The sequence below is a fragment of the Chlamydotis macqueenii genome, chromosome 1 (assembly GCF_036417535.1).
Source record: "Chlamydotis macqueenii isolate bChlMac1 chromosome 1, bChlMac1.mat, whole genome shotgun sequence".
Classification (NCBI taxonomy): domain Eukaryota; kingdom Metazoa; phylum Chordata; class Aves; order Otidiformes; family Otididae; genus Chlamydotis; species Chlamydotis macqueenii.
In genome coordinates, this window is record NC_141556.1 from 209,231,305 (window position 1) to 209,244,045 (window position 12,741).

General features: G+C 40.2%; 1 protein-coding gene across 5 annotated transcripts in view; it reads right to left on the reverse strand.

Moving 5' to 3' along the window:
- Positions 1-407: 407 nt before the first annotated feature.
- PICALM (phosphatidylinositol binding clathrin assembly protein) overlaps positions 408-12,741 on the reverse strand; it is a 70,036-nt gene continuing 57,702 nt past the window's right edge. For 2 of the 5 annotated variants that reach the window (XM_086739697.1, XM_086739693.1), the window contains 5 exons: positions 12,717-12,740; positions 10,633-10,692; positions 8,729-8,833; positions 2,810-2,912; positions 408-1,878 (listed from right to left, as the gene is read on the reverse strand). In XM_086739697.1, the coding sequence (XP_086595823.1) occupies positions 2,820-2,912; positions 8,729-8,833; positions 10,633-10,692; positions 12,717-12,740 (282 nt within the window). In that variant the 3' untranslated portion in view covers positions 408-1,878; positions 2,810-2,819. Of the gene's footprint in view, positions 1,897-2,148; positions 2,209-2,809; positions 2,913-8,728; positions 8,834-10,632; positions 10,693-12,716; position 12,741 lie in introns of all 5 variants that reach the window. The other 3 variants (XR_015257516.1, XM_086739694.1, XM_086739695.1) reach the window with 3 other exon arrangements.

A 12,741-nucleotide genomic window follows, 5' to 3' on the forward strand; every position in this document is an offset into this window, starting at 1 on the left:
CTTGATGATGCACCTCCTTGAGGACACGCCTCAGGGAGCTGAGAAGGAAGTTCCATTTCGATCACAGCTCCCTGGGACGATACCCAGCATTTGAAGCAGACAACGCTCTGCGCAAGCTGTTCAAAGCCTCACCAGCGTTACCTTCCGCTGCAAGACCAGGAAAGATGCCTAAATAATTATTTTGGCGTATTTATACTTCTTGCTCAGTTATAAACAGTACAAGTTTATTGCCATGAATATTTTGAAAAACTAGGAGACCGTGAAAGATCATCTTAAGTAAGGAATCCAGCTTTCAGTGAGACAGCTCGTCACAGCGGAACCGAGGCCGTCGACCGCAGCACCACGGGAAGATGGCGCACAGCTCGCGTCGCTCGCAGGTCCGCAGTGCTGCACGTCCTGTAATACAATTTCCACATATGAAATACATTTGGTATTTTATTAAGTAAACAAAGCAATTATCAGTGCACACTTTAAGCAGCAAAAAGAAAAGAAGCACCTCAGACTTTCATACCGTAACAAAAGTTCTGTGGAAGCTGCATTTTATTTGAAAATCCACCCATTTTTGCTAACATACATTTTAATATTTTAAACAAAAATAGAATCTGCAGAGACAATGCAGCAAGTATGCTTAATTCATGTACAGAATTGCTTTCATATTGGTGACTATCCTTCTGAAGGCCCCACTCCACCCAAAAGTTATGATGTATTTACACAAAGCACCGATCAACAGTGCTACTTTAACTCTTCGTTAACTAAATACCCACTAGACACACGTAAGGAAGCTACTTCCCCTTTTTTTTTTTACTTTTTAAAAGGTACATGTTCATAAACATGGCATAAGCCAAATGAAAAGGCTTCCCCCCCAACACACTACACCTCAATTTTGTACAGAAAAGAAGGAAAGTCTTAAAGTGAAAGCAATTCCTCACATTCATTTTGGAAAGGCCTTATAATGTCAAATGTAAAAATAATGACATGCCAAGCACAAAGCAATAAAGTTCCTTCCCAATGCACTAATGCTGAATTAAAAATGTAGTGCTTCTTCTAGTCAGTTAACTGTTCCCTTGCAAAATCCTAGGCACAGAATTGACTATAAGGATTAATGCATTTTACAGCTCTTCCCTAATTCCCATCTATACTGAGAATTCATTAGATTCAGACCTTTAAAATATTTAGTGCTCTGTATGTCAGCTGAAAAGCATTCTGAATCAGATTCATTCTTTGTGGATAAAAATCAGACATACTGTATACATCCATACTCATTTTCATAAGGAGGTTTTTTTTGATACAATATTTATGTTAAATTGATAATCATAAATAAATACAAACAATAATACATAAGGAATGTCTACTGCAAACTGAATATATAATTTTTAAAAAAAGTTAATTTCCATTACTGCTGTGCCTACATTTGTGAGGACTGAAGAAAAGGTAACTGCAGAATTAAGAGTTAGGATCTGACCCTCCCCCACCCAAAGTCTTGTTCCGAGTTACGGTAAAGGACATCTCCACTCCAGACAGCATTTCCAAACACCAATCTCAATTTCCAGAACAAAGGCTTCTCTTTGTGTGTTACCAATTATGGATATTATTAGAAGCTGAAAGTATCGACGTGTTAATCACCAGGACAAAAAAAAAATAGATCTTCGTCTTAATTCACGGCAATTCTTGGCATTGTGTTGTATACTGATGTTTTCTTACGGAGTCGTCCCAGGTTCCTTCATTGGTCTTCATCATTTCACTGCATCATTTAATGGAAGAGGAGAGTTTGAGAGACTGAAGTTCATTTTTTTTCCTGGAAGTGGGGGTTTACTGGTGAGCACATCTTTTTGGAAACGTTCCTTTCTCTTCCATCTAACACAGTTACATAAATTGAATCTGGAAAGATTAAACACCCTCGTGTTAACATCCAACAGAAGTAGAACTTTGCTATAAACCTGTGTTTCCTTCAAAAACTTCCATTCTTCAAATGTCTAAGCTACCCCAAGGTGTGAAGTTTTGAAGAGAAGTCAAAATTTTACAAAATCAGCGTCAGAAAACAACCAGAAGTTATCAGTCATCCAACTACACCAGCCTTTGAACATCTCTTTGCATAAAGCTGGCTCGTCCAACAATAAAACCCCCTACTTACCCATGCAACATCGTCACCAGCGGCAGTGTAAGACGGACCAACATCATTATGAAGAGAACTCAAGGTCATTTTTCATGCTGAACCAGAGAAGGGCACAAAGAAAAGCAGATGCTGTGTGCTAGAAAGCCTACTCTTCCTTTACACTAGGTATTTTTGAATTTGTTCATGTTTTCACTTATTTTAGTATTGAATTCCCACCTGCCCCTGATTGACAAAAAAAAAAGAACAGAAGGAACTCCAGTGCACATTTGTACTCTTTGGTCAAGCAAGCTGGTGAAGCGCACGAGCAGACCGCCAGCAGCAGTCAGGTGCTCGCTGCTGACCACCAACCCTAACCATTTTCCTGCTGAAATGGTAACTACCAGGTAGCACCAGCTCCTTCTCCCCAGCTGCAGCAAAGCACCACGGGCGCCGGCTCTTGCAGTTCAGAAAGGAACTACCAAACTTTATTTCCAACGGACTGAAGCAAAATGACTTGATCAGGCCTTTAAACCGCTGCAGTTAAATATACAGAGTTTCCAAGTCACTTCCACAGTGCTTCCAACTCAACATGACTCGTTTCTATTTTCTTCAGAAACAGTTCTAGTCATGTTAATAAAACTTGAGTTAGAACTTTAATTTTGTCTTATATCACAAAAAAAAAACGAACCAGCATCTCCCCAGAATAATGGACAATACCTAAGTTGTTCTACAAGAAATCCTGGAGAGAGAGCTCTGCAAAGGGATCCTTTCCTGAGGCTCTGTGAGGACTCTGACTGGAAGGGCTGGATGCTGCAGACAGCTAGTAGGAAAGACGACAGAGAGAGGGAAAGAAAAAAAAGAAAAAAAGGTCTCAGAATGACAGAATATGAAAGCTGAACGTGTAATGAAGGGACAAGGGGAGGTTAACGGGCAAACTTGGCAGAAATCAACTATTAAAACAAGGTATTTGGTCATATGGAAAACAGAAAGCCTCTTCCATGGTTGGTGTAATGCAGAAACAAGCTGGACATGACCCTCCAGAAAGGAAACTTCCATTGGCATTTGCCAAATAAGCAGATAACCTTGCACTTTCACAGCGGCTTTCTTCAAAAGAAGATACAAAACAAAGCCCGACTCCTGTGAAAGAGGTTAGCGCTCTCCTCACTTTATTGGCAAAACGACGTACTAGCAGAGAGAGGTGGGGCTGGGGGTCTGGCCAGAGCATGACCACCCTCCAGGTGCCTTCTCCAGAAGAAACACCTCTCAGCATCTTTTCCTCTCAAAAGAGGATGTGTATATAAAGAGGCTGGAGAGCAGATATTGGACAATCCTCAATTTGGAGCCCAGGAGGAGAACATGGGATATATTCTGGGGGTAGGAAAAAGAAAAAAAGATGAGAGTTTGTCAACTACTGCCGCTTTAGGTGAGAACTGAAGACTGAGACCAATAATCTATACACTAACAAAAATTAAATCCTATAGCCACGAATTTAGAGCACCACACTACAAATCCAGTTGTACCAAGCCATCATTTACAGTAGGTAATACTGGTTCCAGCTGCTGCTACTGGAAGGGACCAAGGAACCTGCAAGGCTGTAATTGCAGAAGTATCTGCTATTGGTTGATTTTTTTTTTTTAGCTGTTTCCATTCTTTGTTGGTTCTTCCCCAGTTATAAATGGTGCTTTATTAAATTCTATTTGCCCTCCTGCCGCACAGAACTTGCATGTTTTTGCAGTTACAAATAAAAGTCAGCTTTCTCTATTTCAGGTTCCATCACTTTAACAGTTTACTCACAATCGAGTCGCTAATCACCAGAGCATACTCACACTTCACAGCCAGTGCAAAAAACGTCGTATGAAGACGTATTTCCTTTGGAAATACTGAATGCCTGCCAGCCTGCGCATGACAGGGAACATGCTTATGGGAACTGCTTGCAGAAGTGCCCAGAGTATAAATATTGCCATTGGAATTTAAATTTTTCAGGACCAGTATTGTCTCTCTCTGGGTTGGAATCTTTATCTCCCTCCCAATGGGGCACTCGGATCCAGTCCCCATAAACAGCTTATGGAAGAGTCATGAGACAGAATGGGAAGTGCTTGAGAAGCAGTTTCAGGAAGTCAGAAGTTCCCCTTTTAAACCTGGGTCTTCCCTTTGGAAAGCCCTAGCTCACACACCCCACAGCTCTCCAGGATTTGAGCCAGACTGAAGTCCAGCAGAGCTGCAACGTTAGCGAGGCATGCCTGCCGCGACTCAATTTCATGAGACATTCTTCCTCTTCACAGTCAAATGCCTTGAAGTCACACATTAAAAGCCCTGTTAAATTGAGTTGGCAGATCTCCAATTGATACCAAGTCCAAAGTAATGTCCCAGTTTGAAAGCAGTGTGGAAGACTGGTAGGTTTAGAGCTCTGTCATTTGTGCAACATCAGCACGTAACCAGAAACAGAGGTGAAATTTCAGGAAGTCTGTTCAGGCTAAATACCGAGAGAAAACTTGACAATGCTACTTCCTAGATGCCCCAGTCAAATCTAGAAAAGACACGGTACCTTACAGAAAAATACATAGCTGAACAAAATTCCTCTAATCATTAAAAAGGAGAAAGTATAGTTAGAAGTTAGAGAGAGATACAATGTAGGAAGCTAACTATACTATCTCAAACACCACCTATAAATACATCTGAAAACCACAACCTACCTTGGCAGTTTCCAAGGAGAAACATTTAAAACAGCAGCACTGGCCATCGGTTTCTCTAGCGCTAACACGTCCAGAACTGCGGACCGAGCCTCCTAACTGCCCAGTGCTTGTGTGATCTGAACTGCAACGCACTGTGCGGGACCAGACCCAAGGCTCGGTATCGCCTCCAACAGCAGTTGTCACTTCTCAACGCTTCCAAAGACAAAAAACTTCCTGGAGTCATAGTATGACAGAACCACTCATCCGTAAGTGCCGATTCCCATCATTAGCTAAACACCGGTTTCTTATTAAACAAGTCTGTCAAGCTGCTTTAGCATATATTTTAGGACTAATGTGCCAAAAGGAGCACCTGCAAAGTCTACTTTCTGGCATAAGTCTGTCCTGAACTTCATCTCCTGTTCCTCCAGTTTAAAAAAAAAGCCTCAAAAGCAAAACCAAAACCCAAACGAAACACTCAACCAACGAAAAACCAACAAAACAAAGCCCCCCATGAAGCCAGCCCACTCATTTGCATGTTTACCTATGCTTCATCACCACCAGACGACCGCTCCAACTACTTTATCTGTACAATTCAGTGACGTTAACAACTGCAGTGTTGCAATTCACACAGATGCCGGCAGCAGACCAAGTAATTTCTTTATTGTATTTTAAATCTTAAAACTTTCACTACTCAGCTGCTTCCCCTCCTGAGGCTATCTGTTTTTGGGAGTAACCAGAGGAGAACAGGTAACACGTAAAGGCATACTCCTGATTTGTCAGTATTGTACCATTTTATATCAGCCAAAACGCTAATGTTTTTGTGGTGGCGAATATTCAAGCGCTGCCGTTGTGCATTACGACATTCAGGACTTACAATGGGTAGTTTATATCCCAGTTAATTGTACACCATTCAGATCTGGCTAGCCTGAAATGTGTTGTTTGCTGCACCATATCGCGTCTCCCATCGCTCTGACTACTTTTTAACCTTGTTGGGACCATTGATTCAGCCCGTCCCTTCCTCGTACACACACCCTCTCTGCCCTGCCAGCTAAAATTTAATCAAACAACTCCGACCAGTCTCACTGTTCTGGGTAGCACGATGTATTTTGCAGTGAGAAAAGTCTGCTATTTTATCATGATAAAAACTATTATTTTCCTTCTCAAGTGGGAAATACTGACCCTAACGCAAGATAAATTATTTCAAAGAAAAAAAAAAAAAAAAAGAGAGGTACACAACAGTTTCTTTTAAAATTACGAATATTTTCTGCACCTAGATTTTCAAAGAAGCAATTGTTCTAGTCTCATTCTCAATTGTTTCAAATTATTTTGCCCTTAAAAAACCAAACTACACTTACTTTTCATAGCAACAATTAGAAATAAAGTTGCATGCATGTAAACAGAACACTTGACAGAGAGGCAAAACAGGTCTGTCTACAGGTAGGAAAAGTAAATTTATTATGACAAATCCTTAAGAGTATCAAGTCAGGAACTGCGTGCCTTTCAGATAACCATTATTCATTCTGCAAGATTTGTTTACTTACCCCCAAGAACACACATTTTTATTTCTCTATTTTCCTACTTCTGTTTCTGGCACAACAGGAGTATTAACTAAACCTGACCTGACAAACATGCTCTCAGAAGAACCTCAAGACTAAGTGTACAGTAATTTCAGTGTCATAATATCGTAATTCCCCCCCGTGGCTCCACATTAGTAAATGCCATCTCTGCTGTACGCGGGGAAGCCGCTCTCCCATGCAGATCTGGTTTCATTTAAGTCGCTTTATGGACGTCAGACTTCTGAAAACTCAACACCTGCAAGCCATGCCGACTGCGTGTCTCAGAAAATCCTTCCTGGTCACACAGCGAGTGTTGATACAAAGGCTATGGTTTTCTAATCAAATTACTTCTCACAGGAGCCAAACACGCTGTCAGATAAGCACAATAAGTACAGCTCTCCACACCTCACTTGTGACTAATTCCTCTCTCTCCTGTTATGACAGCCAGCTGGGATTCAGCCTACACCAAGCCCTGCAATGTCAGTTGAAGCAGAAAGGCTCACCCGGCTTTACAGACCTGTTTATAACTGGATTAGGCAGGTAGGCAGATATTTTTTTTTTTTAAAGAGTCATTTCAAAATTGATTTTTCAGGAATTGTAGAAAAAACCTCTTATCCTTGAGGATCCTTTAATTTGTTCTCTATTTAAGAAGTCTCATAAACACTTTTTTGTTCCTTTTCAAGTAGTATAAAACCCATGTGAAAGATACCAAATCACTTGTCTTAAGGGAGAGTGAACGTGCAAAGCAGCTCTCAGAAGTCCAAGAGAAAGCCAATTGAAAACTGCATTTCTAGCTACAGAAAGGTAACTGTGGCCCTTTCAGATAAAGCCTTTAAAAAATAAGTTTTTAAAAGTCTGTCCACAAGGCTCTATTTTAGGGAAGGAGATGGACGTACTGCCTGCTGGCAGCACACAACTTAGGCTTTCCTGTTAAAGGAGCAGATTCAGGCATTAGAAAAGTTTTGAGGCTCTTTTCCTTTTCAACCTGCTGCTGAACTCTCTTCCATCCACACTCTAGTCCCAAAACCCACACGTACGCCAACGTATCCCTAAATGAAGGTACACATGCATGTTTTTAAACAGTCACCTATAAAGACAGAGCTCTTTATAGAAAGATCAAAATACAGTCCCAATATATTACATTCTTCTAACAGAGTCTTGTTGTACAGTGTGAGCTTTGACAAAGAAGCACTGAACTTAAATAAAACCACACTGTTAATACTGGAGTTCCAATCTGCCAGCTAAACTTGGCTCTGCCTCCAACTACAGCTCACAAACACAACAGTCTTAATGACCTCAGTATTTTCTGAAAATAGCATGAAGGTGTTCAAGCTTGTCCATTCCCTCTCCTATTTTTAAAAATGTTGCAAAAAACCAAAAACACTATCTTCAGATGGCTATTGGGTTAAAAAATGAGTTCAGATAGAAACTTCCCAGTGACAGAAGTTTGCAAAACAAAGAATAAGAGGTAAGCATTTAACTGCAGTGTTGGTAAAGCCAGTTCTTCTCAATGTTCAGTGACCCTTCAAGCACACTCTTATTCCAGAACATTAGGTAATTAATCTACACATGACGTATCGCAAGCAGAAAAGCAGACCATGTAAGTAACACTCCGTTTACCCTAACATCCCACTGAACAGAGAAAGGCCAGACAGATTTGCGCAGCTATCGCATATCTTCACTATGCTGTAAATACCATCTTCTGCAAAAATTTGGAGGAATACAGAAACCTTCAGAGAATCCATCGGTTACAACCAGGTGAACACATCACATGCCTCCTACTGAGAGCGGTCAGTAGTAACAATCAGGTGTTGGGTTGCAGTTTCACCAAGTTCGATACCACATTCTTTTCAAACCCATTTACTACATTGACAGACCTGAAAGGTCACACACACCCTGTTTGTCCCCTGCAAAATGCTGTAACATAAGCATGCAGCTTAACATTTACAAGTTCACAGCTACTCCACACTTGGTTAATTTATAATCTCATCCTTTAAAGTGTAACAGTTGAAAGAACAGCCCCACAGATACTCAGGAAAAAGCTGTGATAGCGCAACCTCGCAAAACTACGCTGAGAGGTAAAGCAGCAGAGAATGCAAACGTTGGGGAAGAAGCCTGTCTTCAGCAAACAGCACAGACATTAACTACTGTTATCCTTTCCCTGAAGTGTCAGGATAACCTCAGTCACGTTCCCAGAAAAACAATGCCTTAAAATGCTATCCTCTTTGCCTCTGTAAAATAAGCTTGATGCTGCCAACCCGGATATAAGCAGCTAGGAAGCAATCCTTACATTGAACTACTGGGCTTGTGCAATACATTTGTCCAACACAAGGAAATATTACAGTACTTTAAAGAAGCTGACTCAGCTGCAATTTGTTCCCAGCACCAGTGATTCTGAATATACACACCTGTGCTCCCGGTACAGGGCCAAAAGGGTTTGGTGGTCTCATGACTGGCTGACTGTATATTAAAGTTGGCTGTGTCATTACTGGTATGCCTCCCATCTGGGATGGCTGAAAAAAAAAAAAGAAAAAAAAAAAAGCCAGACAACATCAAATCACACATAGCATTAATTCATTGCAAGAGTTTAAGGAGAGAAAGGAAAATGGTAAGTGGGTGAAAAGTCTTGGTCGTATTTGATATATGCAATCACGTAAGATCCTTCTACAACATTCTGCAAATAAAGAATACTGGAAAGGAACATTAGAGCCTTTTCAAGGAGTACTCAATAACAACTGAGCTCTTTTAATCTCTTGCTGCAAAGATCTGACACACTAAAATACTTGTTTAAGCACAAGCATTTGTGGTGGTCCTCTTGTTCCCAAAACTGAGGTCTGACAGCTCTTCCCTGTGTGCCTTCAAAAGCACAAGAACAGTTTTACGGGTATCAACACAGAGCTGACAGAGTTCAAGAAAAATTGAAAACTAAGAACTTTGTGTACAATGTTAATTAATGCTAAGTCGTGATGCAATCAAAGTCTAAAGTGTTACTGACACTCTGGCTGAGCCAAATTAAGAGTTTAACATGTATTAATGGTCTTAGAAGTCAGGTTTTATTTATTTTACGTAGACGCCCATCTCTGGCACTGCTTTTCGCACTCCCCTCAGGCAGAGGTTCATCCCCAGCAGCAGCTCTACTGAAACAATCCCCATTCCAATCAGCTTTTCCGTGATGAATCCTGCTACTTCTATCATGCCAACCAGCTGTTTGGGTAACCACATGGTGAACCCATTCAAGAAACTGACCCTGATGAAAACACCCTACAAAAAAAGTTAAAAATAACTTCTGGCACAATGAAGCAGCCAGAGAATGCAAAGGTACTAACAAATTGCTTGTCCCAGTGTGCCCTCCCCAAGGAAAAGCCTGCTACTAGACTGCCACTACAAAAATGCTTCCAGTACCATCAGTGCAAAGTTGTGCGGATCAAGTTTGAATCAACACTGAAGGTAGTTTAATCACAACGACTTCGCACAGGACATACGACAGGAGTCCTGGATGGGTAATGGGGAACATGGTCTCCCAAAAGACCCTCAAGGACACAGCTGGCCACTTTGGCAGTTCAGTTACGGAGTATATACAAGTTATAAGTCATTGATCTAATTTGACTGTATGATGAAACATTTAGCTTATTTTTGTTATATGAGTCTGTAAGCCATTTAACAGAATAATTGTTCAAAGGAAGTTCTCTCCCCTTTTATTCATTCAAAGCCGTGCTACATTAAAACAAGACTAATATAAAAGTTATGGCGTATCATTTCAGAAATTTTTAAATTTGAGATAAGCACAAAAATTTGAACAGCTTTTCAGACCAACAAGCAGCAAGTTTATGCCAAAAGCCTTCAGTATTGGTGTGTCACTAAGATTCAATTCTCAATTGACACAACACACTGCAAGTGTCACAAACTTGGAGTTTTGTAGCATCGATCATTACAGATCATTTTGCTGAGGTTGGGAGCAAGTATTTAAGGAAGGTTTCACTTCACCAATAAAACACTCTTGCAGTGAATGTAGTTATCTATACTCACATGATACACTTATTTCTACACCAATAAAGCCCACCAAGAATAGATATTGTCTTAATTTTTAAAAAGTTAATGAAAAACTAAGTGAGGTAAGAAAGGGCAGACAAATTCAGACAAAAACCACTGAAGTAGTTGAGACAACTAGGACTTAACGATTTGGTGAAGAACAAAGCAATAGGAACTGAAATTCAGTCCTCACTAAAATAGTTCAGAAAAGCAACTGCTACCAAACTATAAGCAATCAAATGATACACAGCATCTGGCTTCGAGTCGCAGGAGTTCCACTCACCATCCCGTAGCCCATCATTCCCGTCGGCGTCGTGGCAGGATATGCCATTACAGGGGGTGCCTGGTGTGAAAAACAGTGGTCAACTGAGAGGAGGAGAGACCAGCTGCATACAGGTAAGACATTGCTTTCTAAGGGTCAACTGCAGCACTTGGCTTATTATGAATATAGCAAAGAATAAATAAAATTTGCAGTCTCATGTTAAGAGCATATCCAAGTTACTTCAGATGGAATATAACACCTAAGCTAAAGTTTCTAGGTGATCATGGCAAATCTATAATTCTGTATTTGCTTTTAACCTGCTAGGATTCTGTCTGACTAAATTAAACTGCAAGCTACCATTCTCTCAGCATCCTGTTTTAAGAACACAGTATGAGACACAGAAGTCTGAGGAGAAAATTCAGGAAACAGAAGCATTTTTTCAGTCCCATGAAGTATATAATTACATTTCAAAATTAGAAGTAACGGTACACAAGGAGTCTTAAGAAAGAATTTTAAAGATTGAAAGACCAAATTACCGTTGCTTCTGTCGACATTACAGGAATTCTCTTCTCTTTAGCCAGGACGTACCCGCTATGGGGATTCTCCTACCATGCTTCAACATAGATTCACCTCCAACATGAATATCCAACTTGCATTCCCTCTCACTCACCCTCTTAGTAGAGTGAATTTGAACAACTTTAAAGTCCTCTCAGTACTTTGCAGATATGTTTCTATTACCCTTAACCTATGCTAACTTTTATGAAGTTACACTAAGATTGCTGTCAACAGACAAAACCTGGGGTGAAACTATGTTTTGTAAACAGCTTGGCAACATATACCTAAAAAACCAGCTGATAACTCTTTGAAAGAAAAATATAGTAAAGAGTTCTTCATATGCTAACCACACTCTTTGTTCGACAGTTTCGTTATCCACTTTCTAAATTAGTATTAACTCTTAGGAGGACAGACTATACACTAGTGCTCAGAAATATTCAGATAACTTGCTGTCTGTCCACTCCACCTCCTGTTGGTCTCTAAGAAAAAACAGTTTAATTTTCATGCTATTGCTGCGGGGATTGCTGTTCACAACAAGACAAAGATCACATGCGTTTCTTGGTACACAGAGATTATTGATACAGAAAAGAGGGAAGCGACAAAATATTAATAATACTGAATTAAGGCAGATAAATCGTAACATCAAGAACAGGACATCAGCAAAGCTGCTTCTGAATTCAGTTCTAAGGTATCAGCTGCCTTCTCACAGAGAGCAGCCACTGGCATTTCACTTGCCATCAGAACACATTTCCCCGATCAAGAATTGCCTAGGCTGTGCACTATCCACATATTTCACACAGCTGGCAAAGCTATCCTGAAAATAACTTTTTTTTTTTTTGTTTTGCTTGTGTATCCACACCTACATGCATCCAAACATCCTGACTAAATTTGAGTGCTCAAGTCTGGACCTACCATCCTTTAGTTTTAGAGTTACCCTGCAATAAAAACAGAATACAGGGAAAGACCAATATCACTGTTGACATAAATTTTAAAAAATCCTTTGAAATGAGAGACCGCATTCCTCAGACAGCAAGCACAGGTTACTGCTTGCCCTTTATAAACTCTCAGCACGGATTTTCTTTTTTCTTTTTTTTTTTTATATGAGCATTAATGACATATTGGTCTCTCCCCACAAAATAAAATAAAAAAATAAATCAAGATCTACAACAAATGTGGATAAAGTGCCAAGTATAACAGAAGCCCGTGAGGTTTCATGCAGTTATTCAAACACAAATATTTTTATCTTCATTCAGAATTCACCAAGTGCATTGAAGGCAGCACAGACACACACCCCAGCTCTCTGGCAGCAAATGGTACACTTTAAAGCAAGGAAAAATAATCTTGGTATTTCCCATGCCATCATTCGAGTCAAGAGCCTGCAGACCACCTATGAAGTTCGTGTATGCTAGGAAAAGCTCAATTTTTGGCACACCAAAGATTTTAAAATGAGAAATGTGTAAAGAGCAAGAAGGTTATGAGATTCTGCAACAGCAGTGGTTAATATCAGCATGCCAGTCGATTGCAAAAAGGCTGTGGGTTGTTTCACTTACGTATTGTGGAAAATGCATGCCATTC